Genomic DNA, 19,444 nt, shown 5'->3' with positions numbered 1-19,444 from the left:
GGTGTCAAGGGTAAACGTGTTTTTGTTTTTGATATGTAATTTCCAAGAGAAGATAATATTAGAGAAAAACATTTTGGAATCTGAAGACTATAATTCGCTTTTTTAGCCATGGCCTACATTAGAAGAGCAGATTTGCGATAACTGATCATTTGATGTAGTGAAAGTAGAGTGTTTTCATTCTAAGATCCTTCCCTGGGTGAAGCACCAAGATCTATCATTGACTAAACATGAAAATGTTTTTAAAAGACTGAATAGGATGCATGTCTAGTCAAGATGGAGAAAACTTTGATAGTTGCCTAAACTTACCAGAAAATATAGCATTTCTTTTACAAAAATGTTTATGATGCTTAGGGTGCCTGGGGTGGCTAAGTTGGTTAAACTTCTGACTCCAGGTCAGTCATGATCTCACAGTTCGTGAGTTTGAGCCCCGAGTTGGGCTCTGTGCTGATAGCTCAGAGCCTGGAGCCTGCTTCGGATTCTATATCTCACTCTCCTCTCTCTCTGCCCCTCACCTGCTTGTGCTCTTTCTCTCCCCAAAATAAATAAACATTTAAAAAAATGTGTATGATGCCTTCTAGGAGTCAATCATGTAGTACACACCAACTGTGTGATCATTAAATCCACAAAAGATCATAAATCTTTCAATTATGCATATGTATTGAATATTAAAAGGAGTATATGAGAAAATATGTGAGGTAATAAGAAAAAAAAGCAGAGTCTTAAAGAAAAACCAGCAAAAGCTATTGTGTGCGCAGTTTTAGACCAAAACAAAAAAAAAATAGTACTGTGTTTCCAAAAAGAAAACAACCTTTAAAAGGGAAGAATTTTGTGGAGGACTCACTGAAAAATATAAAATTTCAGAGAATTTTAGTTCAGTGGAGGTTGGCACGATCCATAAAACAGTAGAAGGATAGTTCTGCCAGACCAGCAAGTGGTATTATTGGCCAGGGGCTTGATCACACTGTACTGATAATCCAAATGTGGATAAAGTTTCTTTATGAAAAAATATCAGGAAAGTAGTGAAAAAAAAAAAACAACTATTACTTGTTGACATAAAAAAAGGAATGCATACAGATTCACACAGATAACCAAATACAGTGTGTAGTAATGGGTTGGTGCAGTTAGGATTGTAATATAGTTTCTTAAAAGCAGATAGGAAGAATATATTTTGGGGATCCATTTATTTTAAAAACAACAGGGGCGCCTGGGTGGCTCAGTCGGTTGGGCGTCCAAATTCGGCTCAGGTCACTATCTCACGGTATGTGAGTTCCAGCCCCGCGTCGGGCTCTGTGCTGACTGCTCAGAGCCTGGAGCCTGTTTCAGATTCTGTGTCTCCCTCTCCCTCTGACCCTCCCCCGTTCATGCTCTGTCTCTCTCTGTCTCAAAAATAAATAAACGTTTAAAAAAAAAATTTTTTTAAAAAACAACAGACCCATATGGATCACATAGGTTAACTCAAGGTGTGGCTTCTTACTGGAGATCGAATGTGGAAGTTTGAATAAGTTGGTTTAAGAAGGTTTCCAATCAGCCATAATCTTCAGGGTGTGTTTACCAGGCTGCAAAAATCGAATCATGTAACCCAACACCTTTCCCAAGATACAATAACTGAAGCACTTTGGGTAAATGGGCATGGTCTTCAAAGACTATAAAACATCAGGCAAAGGGCCCAGTTCATTATTTCGTAGAATCTTTGTGTTTCGAGTTGGCTGGAGTTGGAGTTGGCTTCAGAAATTTACTGCTACTGAAAGGTGAGCGCCTAATCCTTGAACCGACTTTAACAGAATCACTTACTGAACAAGAATGGGAAATCTCCATTACCAGTAACCATGGGTGAGTACTCATATTCATGAAAGCAACTTCTGTTATTTTCTCTTAAAATTAGGAACGATAACCCACATGTCTGTTTGTTTAGGTTGTTTCCAAAGAATTTAATAGTAGAAATTGTTTCATTACTTTAAATTTAGTCCATTATGAGGATGCAACCTCTTCTCTTTGTATTTATTTTTTGAGTTAGTATGATTATTTTTCCTCTGTTATTTTTGTGTACGTTGATTATTCATATATAATCGTGAGGTACAGAAAATAATTTGGCACCAGATAGCTTGCAGTTTGGTAGGTAAAGCAATACATATATGCTAATTGTATTATTTTTCTGTAGATACTAAGTCATCTATCCATGCCCATCAAGCTGTTCATGTTATGCTCTGTGTATGTGCATATTTAAGTACATGTTTGTATCTCAGGTCTATTTAAAATGCCGGTCGATTCAATGTGCTGAATTATCCCACAAACACTCATTGTTAGGTTGAGTGTTTAAAATGTCTCTTAATGTTCTCAGCTTCAGACTTGGATTTCAGTTTTCAGAGGGAGATTGTCAAGTGTTTAGGAATTGGAGTGACCTAGAGAAGACTGTTACTTTTCCCTATGAGGAAGTTTAGATACGGGAAGGTTCTCTGCATCCACTGAACATGAAAATAAGGACTCTTGAGTGCAGCCAAATCAATTTATGGACAGTCCCCAACTTAAGATGGTGGGACTTAATGATTTTTTGACTTCACAGTGATGAGAAAGTGTTGCACATCCAGTAGAAACTGAACTTCAAATTTTGTGTTTTGGTCTTTTCACGGGCCAGCAATGTGCCCTAACATTGGTTCTCTGGTGACGTTGAGCAGCAGCAGAAGCAGCCGCAGTTCCCAGTCAGCCAGCGACTGTGACGATTGACCTCTGATGCACTTAAACCATTTGTCTGCTTCTCACTTTCAGTACAGTATTCAATACATTACAGCAGATTTTTGACACTTTATTCTAATTTTTTAAAAAAAAATTTTAACGTTTATTTGTTTTTGAGACAGAGAGAGACAGAGCATGAATGATGGAGGGGCAGAGAGAGAGGGAGACACAGAATCTGAAGCAAGCTCCAGGCTCTGAGCCATCAGCTCTGAGCCATCAGCCCCGAGCCCCGACGCAGGGCTCAAACTCACGGACCGCGAGGTCATGACCTGATTTGAAGTCGGACGCTTAACCGACTGAGCCACCCAGGCGCCCCATTCTAATTTTTTTTTTAATGTTTATTTATTTTTGAGAAACAGAGAGAGACAGAGTGAGTGGGGGAGGGGGAGAGAGAAAGAGGGAGACACAGAATCTGAGGCAGGCTCCAGGCTCTGAGCTGTCAGCACAGAGCCTGAGGCGGGGCTCCAATGCATGAGCTGTGAGATCATGACCTGAGCCTAAGTCAGAGGCTTAACCAACTGAGCCACTGAGATGCTCCAACACTTTATTCTAAAATGGACTTTTGTATTAGCTGATTTGGCCCAATTGTAAATGTAAGTGCTCTGAGCACTTATAGGTACGTGAGGCTAAGCTATGATGTTCAGCTGGTTAGGGGTATTAAATGTGTTTTCAATTTATGATATTTTCAATTTACAGTGGCATTATTCAGATGTAACCCCATAGTAAGTCAAGAAAAATCTGTATCTTAAAACACAGTCATCATTTGCTGCTGACAATCATGTTGACTTGAGGTATATATCATTTCATAGAGAACTGGAGTTCTAGATAATAAGTCCAATTGAATTATGAGTACATTATTAGTCTCTTTTTAAAATCATTAATGTCTTGAATGTTTTAGGGTTGATGGAGGAGATAAATTGACTTGCTTTGAAATTTTCAAAATGAAGGTAGTAGATAAGATCCAAACAAACTATACAACATTTACTTTAAAATAGGTCAACTTTGGGGCACTTGGGTGGCTCAGTTGGTTAAGCGTCTGGCTCTTGATTTTGGCTCAGGTCATGATCTCACAGTCTGTGAGATGGAGCCCCATGTCAGGCTCTGCACTGATAGCACAGAGCCTGCTTGGGATTCTCTCTCCCTCTCTCTCTGCCCCCTCCCAAATAAATAAATTAAAAAATAATAAAGTAGGTCAAGTTTTTTTTTATTAAAAATAATGTAGACTGTTGGGGCACTTGGGTGGCTCAGTCTGTTAAGCGTCTGACTTCAGCTCAGGTCGTGATCTTGCGGTTTATGAGTTTGAGCCCCATGTTGGGCTATGGGCTGTCAGCTTGGAGCCTGGAGCCTGCTTCAGATTCTGTGTCTTACTCTCTCTGCCCCTTCCTTGTTCATCCTGTGTCTGTCTGTCTCTCTCAAAAATAGCTAAGCATTAAAAAATAATAATAAAAATAAAAATAAATGAAAATAAAAATAATGTAGACTGTGAGGAGAAGATGTTCTTAAATATGCTAGGCATTAAGACAAGTAAATTTCTTTGTGCGCACTGAGTATCAATGCGTGCAGCATGGTTGTGTCACCAAAGGTGAACTATCAGATGGTTCTCTTTTTTCTGTTTCCATGGCACATTACACATTTCTCATTAAAAGAATTTACTGTTTTAAAAAAACTTGTTTTATATCATCCTTTAAACTCTGATCCACTGAATACCAGAATATTGTGTATTTTATCATGATATCTTATCTTCTTTTCTTTTTAAAATTTTATTTAAATTATATTTAGATAACATACAGTGCAGTATTGGTTTCAGTGATTCATCACTTATACACGACAGCCAGTACTCATCACAAGTCCCCTCCTTAATGCCCATCACCCATCTAGCCCATCCCCCACCACCTTTCTCCATCAACCCTGTTTGTTCTCTATTGTCTCTTATGGTTTGTTTCACTCTCTCTCTTGTTTTCCCTTTCCATAGGTTCATCTGTTTTGTTTCCTAAATTCCACTATCATGATATCTTATAATAGATTACTGTCAGTACAGTTCAGAGATGACTAAATGTTTCTTGATTTAGTGTTCATCTTGGACACCAAAATGTAGGGTTTTTTTTTCTTTCATTTTCTGTCAGTAAGATCTATATTTGAGTATGGGATCAATCATTTATTCAATGTGTGACTTTTAGACAAGTAACTTATTTTACTCATGCTATGTCCAACTTCCTCATAAAGTGTTGGTAAAAATAGAAAATAAGTTACTACTATTGTTAAGAAGACTAAAACAGGCAATCCAGGTAAGAGGAGTCATGTCCAGAATTAGAAAACAGTATTAGCTTCTACTATTATCACTTTAATATTATCATTAATGTTATCCATCTAGAAACAATTATATTAGAATGAATTCTTGGCCAGTTTCTAGGCCATTCTACACAGGGCAAATTTAAACTTTCAACTTTCTTCCTGTCCCTCAAACCATCTCCTCAAGATGGGGGGGTTTGAGGGAAGGCTTTATGTTCCATGTCACTGAAACTTGTGTGTTCATCAAGCAGAAAGCCATAAATCCCTTCCCACAAACTGTTATTCATAAATATATCTGTAGGCATCACTGTCTCATTGCTACCTATTTTTCAAAGAGGTATTGTAAAGCTTGTTTTATAACTGTTCAGTAAAGTAATAACTCCCCTCATGTCTATTTTGGACCCACAATAAGCTTTCAACCTTCCATATATACAGCCCCTCTCATTCAAATTCTTCCAGATAGGAAAGATAACAGCAACCATATAATTGAATATTTAGTCACAATTTATGGTAACTAAAATTACATACTTTTAAAAATTTCAATAAATGATTTAATATATTAGTTGGTAATAAAGTGAGGAACTTATTAACAAACAATCTTTGGATGAGTACTGCTTTAGCCAATGGTTTTCATATCCATTTATGATTCTTTCCAGAAGAGATGATTAATTATGATGACTGTAAAGTTATTTTTCTATTTCCTTAATTTTTCTTACATGCATTGATGGTCGATCCTAGAGTTACTTACTTTCATGCCCTGATGACACTGTCACACACCCAGGTCTTCCATTTCTCTGTCATCCTCAGGGTGTATGCTTTAGTCTCTAGGCACGTGCACACTGTGGTCACAAAATGACAGTCTCATGCATCACATTCAAACACCATCCAGAGGAACATGAAACAGTTGACTCTTCCTAATGTTTCTTCTCAGGAGCCAATAAACATTTTACAAAATCCTTCTAATAGCATTTCCTTCAAATCTCATCAGCTAAACAGAGTCAAGTGGCCTATAATGAATCCCTGGCAAAGGGATAAGGATGATTGCATTAGGTGAAATCTGACCCACTCTCTGTGGCTGGTGATTGGATCTGTACTACATTCTCAGGTCCATTTAGAAAAGAGGACATGAATAAACAAAACTGAAATTGTACAAGGGAGCTGAAACTCTGGTAGGAAGGCCGTGTTTGACAAATCAATAAGTTACATCATGAGGACTCTGTTCCTCATCATCTGGTATATGTAATACATAGCATGTCCTGCTGTATATACTAGGATATTCATACATACACAAAGAAAATAATTCTTATGCCTCTTGGGATTTTTAAAAGTTTTGAATATGCACTTCTTTCAAAGCCCATGACAAACTAATTTTCTCTTTCTTTTCTCTCTTAATAAATATGGATTCCAACATCTTCCAGAATTAATTCACTTTGCTCCATATGTGTGAAGTACTTCATAGACCCAGTCACTATAGGCTGTGAGCACAGCTTTTGTATGCCTTATCTTTCTATCTTCCAGGAGGAAGCCTATCATCCTCCTTACTACCCTGTGTTCAGGGAAACATCCCATCAAATGAACTCTAAAACCAACATTGTTTTGAATACTCATGTATTCCTTGTCAGATGGGCAAGACCTTACCATTTACCGAGCTCTGCAAAACAGATGTGTGAGATACACATGAAAACAAAGAACTTCTTCTGTGAGGTTATGAAGGACTTGCTCTGTTTGCTGTGCTGTAAGTTGAAGGAACGTGAGGCCCACAGACATTGTTGCACTGACTGGACTGCTGAGGAATACCGGGTAAGTAATGCCTAAGAGTCTGGGGGATCTGATATTTGAGAGGCTAGGAAATAAAGATAATTTTTATTTGTGCATCATACTGAACAGAAACTGTGACAATTCAATGTAAGACCAAGGTGGACAAATATGTTAGTTTCAGGAATGATTATTGTCCATGATAACCATGATTGTACAAAGCCTCAACTAATGGAGTCGACTTAGAAACACTGTCTCTTCGTTAAAATAATAAGATATTAGGAGATAATAACTAGGAACAGGATAGTTAAAATCTGAGACAGTTTTCAATTAATTAAAATTGTATTAATGACATAAAGTTTGAGGGCCAGTTTCCTCCATGGTGAGACACCCTTTCCAACTGTAGCTTTATTCTGTGGTTATAAAAGTCCTCCATATTTGACATTGGGCTTAACAATGAAAGGTACTGGCACTTTACCCTCTCAGTAATCATGTATCTTGCATTCCCTGCCCCTCTCCATCTGTTAGGAGATGAAAATTTCAATAACAGCTTTTCTTATGCTCACATTCATGGTCCTTTTGTAGCAAAAGCTCCTGTAAGAAATGAGGTCTGTGTGGGAAAAGACACAAGAAAATTGGAGAAATCAAAAAAGAGAAAACAGGAACTTCAGAACAGGGGACATAAGTAAGGGATTCCCTTTAGTACCTACTTTTAACACAGTGATTATACAATAAAAATTTGAGCTAAAATCATAATGTTAATAGTCTTCCATGAGTGGGTAATCAATAGCAAACCAGTTCCACCTAACCACGTACAGGGAAGTATGTCATTTTGTTAGGCTTTCTTCCTAAAATCAAAACATCCAGCTAAAAGATTTTATTTCCTGGATAACACCATAACACATCAACAGGTATAGGAAAATCACTATCATCATGAGAGACAGTAATTGGTACATGAGATAAATATGGGGTTTCTTAAAAGTAAAAAAAAAAAAAAATCTTTGTCTAGAAGATATTATCTGATTATTCCAATGATTGGACAATTTGAAATTGTAAATTCATGAGGATATCAAGAAGATAAATATGTGAAGGTTGAAGCCTAGAACTAGAAGAATCCTGAAGATGTTGAGGTCCTATAAAGTTCATATTGGTTAACAAATAAGAGATGCAGTGTTGAGAGATGGCTGGAAATGTAACATTGGTTACTTCAAAATGTGACCTAATGAATGAGAGAGGAAGGTAGATTTATCATTTGTGGATTCAAAAATATGGATCAAACTCTACTAATAGGAGATGTGAAACAAAGTTTATCCATATTTCTGAGGAAGTAAAGATTGCCTAATGGAAATATAAACAAACACTGTTAAAGAACCTTGAAGGAATCAAAATGGAGCTGTATGAATGACAAGGTGATATAACAAAATTATCTTCATTACTTAAAGGTATCCTTAAGGATATTTTTTCTTTGAAATATTCAGTGCCTACTGTATCTCAGTAACTGTTCCAGGCCAATATAGAAATAGACAAAAGCAACAGATTTCTTTGCACTCAAGGAGCTCATGAGGCAGTTGGGAAAGGTATTTAACAAGTCAAAATAGAAAACTTAGAGTATGAATCATCACGATAAGTGTTTTTAAGAAAAATACAGTAGTAAAATAAATAAGGAAAGTAGCTTTGACAAAATTGAATTTTCAATATGACGATCAGAAAAGACAATGTGGAAGGTCACTTTGGGCAGACACTTGCATGAGGTCAGAAATCAAGGTATATGATTATTCAGGGAAATAGCTTTTAGGAAGAGGTAATTATACACATCTCAAACTAAACGTAGGTTTTCCCCACACCTGCTTGTACTTCTCCATTGTGCAGACAATCAAGGAAAGTGAGTGATAGTAGAGATATTTGAAGTCAGATCTAAAAGTCAAGTGTGACCTATTTATGAGAAGCATAGTTGAAGTAAGCATGTTAAGTGGATGGACTGCATGTAAAATGAATAAAAACTCATTTAAAATACAGAAGGTCAATATGATTGGTGTAATGAGAAGGATACAAGTGAAACACAGAAAAAGGCACAGATAATTAGGTACCATTTTGTTGAAGGTTCGTCTAATATATGTTTAGAAGTTGAAGCATATTGAATACAATTAAAAGCTTCTAAAGGGGTTTAGGCAAAGAAGAGGTATTATCGCAATTCTTTTCTAGAAAGTTCATTTAGATTGCAAGGTGAAGACAATACTGACTGGAAGACCTCAAAATGAACATCAAGAAAGCAAATATGAGACTGTTCAGGAATCCTGAAAGGAAAGATCAGGAATGAGTTGACCACAGATAACAGGAAGTAGAGGGATTCAAGGGATAGCCTTTATGGTAGAGAAATGCCAGAAAATGTGATGTGAGTGTGGAATGTTAAATGGGTAAAATTTAAAAATGAGACAGGTTTTGATTTGAAATGGGAACATCACCAAGGTTAGAAATGGAGGAGGTATGGCTGGTTTGGGTTAAGATAATGTTAGTTTGAGAAATGTGCCACTGTGAGTTCCTGTGAGATATCCTAGAAGAAATGTGCAGTAGGCAGTTGGATGCGTAAGGTTGGAGTCTATGTGAAAGATTGGGATGGGACAGGGGCATTTCACAATTGTTGGAAAATTTTAGGCATTGGAGCAGAGGGTTTTCACATGGGAATTTTTGGAAGGAAAATTAAAAAGTTTTCACATGGAAAGATAACTTGGGAAATCCCTGTATTAGTAACTCCAGCTGGGAAAGAGTAGCTGGAGAAGGCAAATTGTTAGAAAGAAACCAGGAGACAGGGATTTCCTTGAAGCCCAGGGTATGCAGGGTTTACAGCAAGAAGGACTGATGAAATATAAAGAACTTTGTAACATGCATGTAACAACTCATGTGGATTCAGCAAAGAAGGTTCTGGGGAGATAAAGAGCAATCTCATTAAAACAGGAATAAAAGAGAGATTTCACTGATTGGAAGAATGATTGAGAGTTCCATAAACAAGTCCAGTGAATGTATACCTGTTAACAAGAAGTAGGCTTTTTTGGAGTAAAAATGACAGCACAAAAGCCAAGACATCGGGTCAACCGAGTACGTTTGTTTTAATTTCAAAACTATGTGCATGAACAAACCACGTTTAAACGTTGGGAGGACAATAGGGAAAGATAAAGTGAAAAAAAGTGAGAAGAGAGGAATTAATACTGGAAGGTGGTTATCTGTTGACCAATGTCTCTAAGGACATGTGGAAGTCAGCTAAGAAAGGGGGTGTAGAGCCTTGGGCAGGATGAGTTAAGCTGCACTCATACACACAAGGTTCTGGTCTGCTTGCAGTTTGTGGACGTGGAAGCAAACATTTTAGAAAGGTCTTATCTTATTCTAGGAAGTAATGTTTGCTATTATTTTCAGAAGTGAGTTAGTCTGTAGCTAAAATATCTGGGCATACAAGAGATGAAATGGATTTAGTAATAAGGATTCTTAGCATATTAGGCAGGACAATTATTAAGTCACAAGTACCTATTAAGAAAACGTAGATATTTGGGGGAAGGAGTTAGAGTCAAGTTTTCACTTCTAGTGCCAAAAAATAACCAAATGAGCAGAAAAGGGGATCAGGGGGCAGAAAGATGTCCCTAAATTTCTGTTTTCAAGAAACCACCAAATTGCTAAATGTCAGAGGAGAAATAGTAGATGATAAGACAGGGAGAGCCTGCTCTGTGATCTAAACAACCCACTCACCGCAGGGTTATGTGTCTCTGCGGAGGGAGATGATCCGTGCTGAATATCGGAAGGTGTACCACTTGCTTTACGAGGAAGAGAGACATTATTTAGAGAGAATGGAAAAAGAAAGCAACGAGATTTTACAACAACTCAGAGTAAGTGAGGACAGCATGGACCAAAAGGGAAAAGCCCTAAGAGGAATGTATGAGGACCTCAAGAAAACGTGTCATGAGCCAGACGTGGAGCTGCTCCAGGTAAGGACTGAGGAGAGTCACGGGGCTGCCTGGAGAACGTCCACAATCTCTTCGTCTACCGTCACGCGTCACGCGTTGGCAGTGATGCTTTGTGATGCTGTGGGAGCGGTTTTACCTGTCTCGGTGATGCAGAAGTCCAAAGGGTATTCTTGCCATACATAAGAACCCAAGTCTGAAAAAGCAGGTTAAAAACAATCCTAGAGAATACCTCCTTCTCAAGTTGTCATATACATTCACTTACTGATGGACAGCCCCGAGAAGCTTGTTTGAAGACTATGGATTTGTATGTGGACCTGGCAAAAATGAGAAATTTCAGAATCTATACAGTTCATTTTCTCTTTCTGTTTCCGTGTACATGATACAATTTGCTGGAATTGGGGCTTACCCACTCTTGGGAATAAGTAATGAGGTCTCTACTGCGAATCTTGCGGCATATACTGAGATTTTTTTTTTCTGTTTCTCTTTGCAGCATTTTGAAAACACTTTAAAAAGGTAAGTTTACGCCTATATTAAAAGTTTGAGAATTGTTTAAGAGTAATCAGGCTATTGGTGCTGAAATAGGAGCATAATTTATTATGATAATAGAACCCATTTTGTAATATATTTATTTTTCCATGTCTCATAAGGTAGAGACGCGTTTGTCATTTTGTGTAAGGTGGAGCTGGACAGGGCTCTGTGGAAGCCCGTGCGGCTGGCAGTTCTGTGCACAAGCTGCGTGTAGACAAAGCGCCAACTGCGATTTTAATGCTTAGAAACGTAAGAACACATTGAGGATGTGGCCCAAAGCTGTGACAGGCTTATGTGGGAGAAATAGGTGTTTCCGAGAAGCATAAAGTGGGAGAAGGGAGAGAAAGCCACGGGGCGGGCGGGGGGAGGACCATGTAGGGTTTGGGCTCCCACGTAGCACGTGGCTGACTCCAGCTTCACGTGGAAAGGCTGTCTGTGGCACTTACGGAAGCTGGGACCTGGGAGCAGAATCTCTGCCCGGGCTAAGCTCCTCACCCCCTTGCTGTGCTTATATGGACACAGCATCTCGGTGGTGACCAGTGTGGATTAAAAATCAAAGTGCCCTTCTGTAATGTCCTGAGTTTCGAGCCATTTTGCAGAACCCCTGCTTGGCTGTGAAGAACCAGATCCTGAAATATTATGCCAGGATCAAAGTGTTAGGAGGTAGAATTGGGTTTAGTTTGCTCTTCATAAAATAAATGGATATTTGTTAAGTTTCCTAGTTTGTGGAGTTACATTCATAACTATTTACGATGCTAACTATGAGGATTTTAATGAAGCATCTTCACTGGGACGTAGATTAAATATCACCATTGTCATGAAAATGAACTCAGAAAGAGTAACTGACTGTTCTTTTTTGCAGGAGTGAGTGCAGCTGCACATGCCCCAACCTGTGGATCCACGGCTCAGTTCATGGCCCATCACGGGGCTGATAGAGAGACTCAACCATTTTCTTGGTAATAGACCGCCCTTTGGTGGGATAGCCGTACGTTCTCCTCAGCTAGTGTCTGTGGGTTATGTTGCTCCATTGTACGATTGATGATTTCATATCTGGGCATTTTGTAACCCAATTTGCCTTTGTGGAAAAATGATATATGTGGACCAACAAATAATATCTGGAGAAAAACCCAGTATGATAGTTTATGATAAGCTACCTGGAAGTAAGCAATAGGAAAAGATAGTTGATGTGTGCATCATGCTGAGACTTGGTGTTAACTGTATGAAACATGTAAATCTGCACGAACATTCAGTATATTCCAGGTTTCAGGTTATGTGGTGATTACTGGCTGTGAGATGAGCAGAGAGTTTTGTTTTCTAGAATGTTTCACAATAAAGGCGCTTTACACAGTACATCCTTTATTCACATAATACAAAAATACTTTGTATAAATCAATAGTGTTAAGAACAGAAAATGAATACTTCTACACAACCCCACAAAGTAAGCTAACCACTTATTGCATAATTTTCTTCTCAAAAATTACATTTGCTGAAAATTCTCACAAACATTCTACTTGTAAAAGACATGGATTTTTCTTTCTGGTTATTTTATCTTGATATATATTGGTAAAAAATACTTAAATATGAGGCAAAGTGACCACTCTTTAGGAATTACTATTATTTAGAGTTTTCTTATTTTCTGAGAAGAGAAGTTGGCTACTGCTTTCTGTTACTGTGAATTACTAATGGTGTCCCAATTTTAAAAGTTTCAGAGGAAAAAAACCAGAGCTTAGCAATATCCCTCTTCTTTATACATTTTAAGAAAATTCATAAATGTCTTCTATTTTGTCTCATTAATGATTTGCTCATTATGAAGACAGGCCCTGGCATACAGTAGATTTCTAGAGCTTCCTCACTGCCCTGGCCCTTGTTTCCAGGGAAAGCTAGAAACCCAGACACGATATAAAGCCCACATCCACCAGGAATTGGTAACACTCCATGTTAATGTGACTGTTTCCTTCCTCCTGCAGTGCCCATTTTTTTTGAAAATGAAACAACGACCTGTCACATGCCGCTGTTTGAAGATCTGAGACGTTGGCTCTTCAGTCGCGATCATCCTGACGTTGTCACTAATGCAACAAGATCAAAATACTTTCTGGCATGGGGAGCCCAGGCATTTATCTGTGGTCAGCATTACTGGGAGGTGGATGTGGGGAACTGTCGGAACTGGGCCCTTGGATTTTGCGATGATTCTTGGACAATGAGGAATGACATGGTGCTTGACTCAGAGGGGATTTTTCTACTCTTTTGTATCAAAGAGGACAACCAGTGTCGTCTCTTTAGCTCCTCCCCACTGTCGCTTCAATATGTAGAAAGGCCTCTGGGCCACGTCGGGGTGTTCCTGGATTATGAGTGTGGTGTGGTGAGCTTTGTGAACGTGGCCCCTTGCTCCCTCATTTGCAGTTTCCTCTCACGTTCCTTCTGTCTTCCTCTCCGACCCTTTCTATGCTCTGCACCCTCGTGAGGAGGGACATGTCAGAAAGTGACCGCAAGTGTCAGCTCAGCAAAGTGCCTGCTTGAGGGTCTTCAACGTCTTCCTTTATCCAACCCATTGACTATTTTTAAAGGTTGATAATTACAAGCGTATACATTTGTTTCCATTGTATTTAAATAAAAACAATCTCTCTTAGAGGTTGATCTATCTTTATTCTATGTCGTGTCCTTTCACTTGATTCAAAGGTAGCTGGAGGCGAAGAATACCTGAGTGGGTTTACTCGGCTGCATGGGCTTAAGCAAGAGCACAGGTTTCTTCTCACTGGCAGACCTGGAATTCTCTCCTCTTTGCTCTGCATCTGCTAAGGCGTGTTTCTTCACCAAGTCTCAGCTTGAAAATGTCTTCATGGAACGGTTTTTTCAAGCTCCTGGACTAAATGAGGTCTCCTGATTGTATGGTCTCAGAAGACCTTATACTCTCTGCAAAGTCCACAAGCTAATATTGCTCCTCTTCCTCTTGTTTACCCATTATGAGAAGATATATGCCAGGCTAATGTATAGATATATTTCAGTAGGTAGCACTGAGTTTAACATGTAATTGACATTCAATATATGAGTAAATTCATAGATGTTACAAGGCAGCAAATAAGGATATGCTCTATCTCTGTCAAAAAACGTACTAAATGTAACCAAAATCAAATGAGAATACTCAGGAGTGTTATTTAATAGAAATGTGAATTAGGCTGCCTTTAAAATTGATAGGCTCAGCAAATTAGACACAAAGATACTTACTGAAACAGAACTTTGACAGAGATAATAAGACTGCATATTTTAGAAATTTTAATAATTTTAATGAAAATACCTGTAGTTACGGATAGCCTAAATTTATATGTACCCATGCAAGTTTTTGCTAATGATAATAATGAAGAGACAAATTTCATTAAAAATGGTTCTAAAGTTAATCAAATCATAAAAGATTGAAAGAAATGGTATATTCAACTATTATAACAATAAACATTTTATTATATTTTTTATCCTGAATCATATACATAATGCTGAATATTATTATATTTAATTCACTTACTGGAAGTTATAGGATACAATAAATAGCATCAGTATTTCAGATCTACAGGTTTGATTAAAAGTTTGGCAATGTGTTTGTTAATGAGAGGATATCTAGGGTAGTCTGAGAATAACCGAGCCCACCCATGGGTGGTAAACCTCACTCAGGAGTTTAATGACAGATGATTTGCATGATGGGTCATTTGACAGAAGCAATATGAACACACATATGCATACATATGAATGTACTATATGTTTTAATAGCATCATACACTTAATCACACTTATATTTTATATGTTTAATTGTGTATTAGCATAAAAAGATTAAGATAAATACAACATTAAGGAGGAGTAGAAAACTTTTATTGCAGAGAGATAAATAAAACCAGCTAAATTGAAATGACGTGTAAATAATTTGTGTTTCATTTCCTTATATTGCAGAAAATCAGTAGCATAGAATGTGTTCTTGAGCATGAATTACTTTATGAAAGTGTCTTAAAATGAATTGACATTAATTCTTAATATTTAACAATTCACCAAAATATTGGTGAGGATACATCATAAAAAACCAACCAGCATTTATAGAAAGCATTCCATGTGTAGGCAGGAGCTTAAATTAATTCCATGAATGTCAGGAGCTTAAATTAATTACTCTGTCAGTCCTCACAATAATTATAAGTAGAATAAAGAGAAACTATTTATATTTCCAGATGAGGATAATGAGAAAGGAAGTAAGAAATGAGTTTAATCATAATATGAACAATTATATGCCAACAAATATGATAACCTGGAACCCTGAAATAGATAAATTCTTAGAAAAATACAACCTACCAAGTCAGAATCATAAAAAAATAGAAAATCTGAATGCCAGACTACTAGATTAATCCTTTCTAGATTATTAGTAAAGAGATTGAAACAATAATCAAAAACCTCCCAACAAATAAAAGTCCAGGACCAGATAGATGGCTTCAATGGTAATTTTTACCAAACATTTAAAGAAAAACTAATAACAATCTTCCTCTACCTCCCTAAATATTGTAGAGGAGGGATTTCTCCCTAACTTATTTTATGAGGAGGCCAATATTACCCCGATACCAAAACCAGACAAGATGCCACAAGAAAAAAAAATACAAGCAAATATCTGTGTTTAACACAGATGCAAAAATCTGTAACAAAATATTAGCAAACTGAATTCAACAATCCATTAAGAGGACCATACACTATGATCAGGTGGTATTTATTCCAGAGATATAAGGGTGGTCCAACATTCCATAATTCATCAATGTTATATATACCACATTAACAAACTGAAGGATAAAAATCATATGGCCATCTCAATAGATGGAGAGAAACCATGTGATAAAATTCAACATCCAATCTTGATAAAAACTCACCACTGATCAGGTATAGATGGAATGTACCTCAACATAATAAAGGCCATCTATGAAGGCTGAAGCTGGTAACATACTCAATAGTGAAAAGCTGAAATCTTTTCCTCTAAGATCAAGAACAAGACAAGGAAACCCACTCTCCACCCTTTCATTCAACATAGTATTGGAAGTCCTAGCCACAGCAATTATTCAAGAAAGAGAAATAAAGTGTACCTAAATTAAAAAGGAAAAAGGAAAGGTGTCATTATTCGCAAATGATAATATACATAGGAAACTCTGAAGACTTTACTAAAAATCTGTTAGAACTAAAAAATTCAGTAAAGTTGCAGGATATGAAATCAGTATCAAAATTCTGTTAACTTTCTGGGGCGCCTTTGTGCCTCAGTTGGTTAACTGTCCAACTCTTGGTTTTGGCTCAGGTCAGGTCTCACAGTTTTGTGGGTTCGAGCCCCGTGTCCTACTCTGTGCTGACAGTGCAGAGCCTGCTTGTGACTCTCTGTCTCTCCCTCTCTCTGTTCCCCTCGCCCATTTGTGCTCTCTCTTTGTCTCTCAAAATAAATAAATAAAATTAAAAGAAAATTCTGTACTTTCTACATAGTAATAATGAAGTATCAGAAAGAGAAATTAGGAAAATAATCTCATTTACAGTGCATCAAAAGGAATAAAATACCTAGGAATAAATTTAAGTCAGGAGGTGAAAAATCTGTACATGAAAACCATAAGCCATTGGTGAAAGAAATTGAGGAAGACACAAATAAATGGAAAGAGAATCCATGCTTATAGATTGGAAGAATATTGTTTAAGTGTCCATGCTACATAGAGCAATCTACTGATTCAATGCAATACCTATACAAATTCCAATGGCATTTTTCACAGAAACAGAACAAATAATAAAATTTGTGTGGAACCACAAAAGACCTTGGATAGCCAAAGCAATCTTGAGAATAAAGAATAAAGCTAAAGGCATCCATCTCCCTGATTTCAGACTATGTCACAAAGCTATTGTGATGAAAACAGGATGGTATGGAGTTGAAAATAGACACAGAGATCAACAGAACAGAATAGAGAGCATGAAAATAAACCCACCCATGCGTGGCCAACTAAGTTACAACACAGGAGCCAAGAATATAAAGAAAAAAACAGCTTCGTCAGTGAATGGTGCTGAGAAAACTGGGACAGCCACATACAAAAGAATGAGACAATACCACCATCTTACATCGTGCACAAACATAAACTCAAAGTGGATGGAGGACTTGAACATAAGACCTGCAACCATTTTAAACTAGAAGAAAACATAGGCAGTAAGCTCCTTGACCTCAGTCTCAGAAATGATTTTTTGGATCTGACAGCAAAAGCAAATGCAACAAAGCAAAAGAAAACAAATGAGACTACGTCAAATTGAAAGGTTCTGCACAGCAAAGGAAACCATTGATAAAATGAAAAGGCAATGTACTGAATGGGAGAAAGTATTTAAAAACAATATATCTGGGAATGGGCTAATGTTCAAAATGTATAAAGAACACATGCAACTCCATAGCAAATAAATATATAAACAAACAAACAAACAAACAAACAAATAAAACAATCTGACCTAAAAATTGGCAGGAGTGCCTGGGTGGCTCAGTCAGTTCAGCATCCGACTCTTGGTTTCAGCTCAGGTCATGATCTCACAGACCATGAATTCAAGCCCTGCCTGGGGCTCTGTGCTGATGGTGAGGAGCTGGCTTTGGGTTTTCTCTCTCCCTCTCTCTCTGACCCTCCCCTGCTCTCTCCCTCCCTCCCTCTCTCTCTTAAAATAAATAAATAAACTTAAAAAACTTTTTAAAAAGGGGACAAAATATCTGAATAGACATTTTTCCAAAGAAGACATATACATGGCCAACAGGTATACAAAATGATGCTCAACATCACTAATCATCAAGGAAATACAAACCAAAGTCACAATGACATAGCAGCTCACATATATTAGAATGGCTATCATCAAGAAGACAAGATTTAATAATGTCGATGGGGAGGATATGGAGAAAAAGAAAACTCTGTAGACTGCTAGTGGGAATGTTAAAGTGGTACAGCCACTGTGGAAAACAGTACGGAGGTTCCTTAAAAAATTAAAAATAGAACTACCACATGACACCGCAATTACACTTCTGTGTATTTGAAGAAAATTAAAACATTAATTTGAAAAGATAATCTGGACTTGCATGTTCATTGCAGCTCCTGGAGTACTACACACTGGGGAGAGGGAAATGCCTCTGGTGCTGACACAACTTTGGTTCAGAGCCATAGGACCACTTGTTCCTTCAAGGGTGCTGCAGTCAAACATAGTACAATACAGATTATGAGCTTCCCAGCTTTGCTTTCCCTTGCCAAACACTTAGGAAGCTACAGCAGGGATGGTGGTGGAGTTAGCTCCCATCCTTCAATTTTTCAATCACTTATTTTTTTAAAGTTTATTTATTTATTCTGAGAGAGAGAGAGAGAGAGAGAGAGAGAGAGAGAGAGAGAGAGAGAGAAAGCTCTGGTAGGGGAGGATCAGAGAGAGAGAGAAAGGGAGAGAGAGAATCTCAAGTAGGCTCTGTGCTGTCAGCTCACAACCCAATGAGGAGCTTGATCCCAGGAACTGCAAGATCATGACCTGAGCCAAAATCAAGAGTTGGAAGCCCCTCAATAACCTTTTTAAAAACTTTTTCTCCTGTTCTAGCCTCAGTTTCTGTTAGGACAGTGTCTTTTCCCTGACTCCCTTGGGACCAGGAATTGCACGTCCCTGAAGCCCTAACCACCCACAGTAGACCAGCACTGTGCTGGATTTGGAGCCATGGAGATGGGTTCTTCTGCCCAACACAGTGAGGAGAGGAATGTCTGACAGTGCAGAGAGGTAAGGTGGCTGACACCGAGAGTTTTGAAAGCTTTTGCTGTATTTGTTCTTAAAGGGACAGTGCCTAGGGGCATTTGGCTTCTTGTACTTAGAGTACAGTGAAGAGAAGCCAGTGATATCAGGGAGAGGCATTCAAGGTTCTTCATGCATAGGGCAGCATTCGTGCATCACCAGGAATGGGTAGGGCTCAAAGGAATCAGGAAGGCTCTTATGTTAGTGCCTGGCAGTCCTGGTTGGCCACTTCTAAAACAGTCGACACACAAAGGGTAGGTGGGAGGAGACTGAAGACAGGGATCCTCAGCCCCAGAGTGAAAAGATCTAAACCTGAGATCACCAGGCAAAGCAGAGCCAGGATGGACCACTGTGACTATGATCCTGGAATTCCCTGACCTTCTCTTCTTTCTTGGCCCATCACTGAGCAGTTTGCCCCAAAG

The 19,444-nt window shown here is 38.1% G+C and overlaps 1 protein-coding gene across 2 annotated transcripts; it reads left to right on the top strand.

Annotated features, from left to right (window-relative positions):
- Positions 1-10,353: 10,353 nt before the first annotated feature.
- LOC144613047 (tripartite motif-containing protein 77-like) lies at positions 10,354-13,867 on the top strand. Of its 2 annotated transcripts, XM_081790186.1 has the most exons (4): positions 10,354-10,745; positions 11,215-11,241; positions 12,115-12,208; positions 13,220-13,867. In XM_081790186.1, exons 3-4 carry the CDS (start codon positions 12,133-12,135, stop codon positions 13,711-13,713), a joined length of 570 nt encoding a protein of 189 aa, XP_081646312.1. In that variant the 5' UTR covers positions 10,354-10,745; positions 11,215-11,241; positions 12,115-12,132; the 3' UTR covers positions 13,714-13,867. The 2 variants fall into 2 exon arrangements, with proteins under 2 accessions (XP_081646312.1, XP_078290071.2); XM_078433945.2 differs by lacking the exon at positions 10,354-10,745 and having other exon boundaries at positions 10,836-11,241.
- Positions 13,868-19,444: the final 5,577 nt, after the last annotated feature.

The sequence above is a fragment of the Panthera onca genome, chromosome D1 (genome assembly GCF_046562875.1).
Source record: "Panthera onca isolate mPanOnc1 chromosome D1, mPanOnc1 haplotype 2, whole genome shotgun sequence".
Lineage (NCBI taxonomy): Eukaryota > Metazoa > Chordata > Mammalia > Carnivora > Felidae > Panthera > Panthera onca.
Note: the sequence above shows the minus strand (reverse complement) of the source record. Positions and strands in the feature narration are given on the sequence as shown.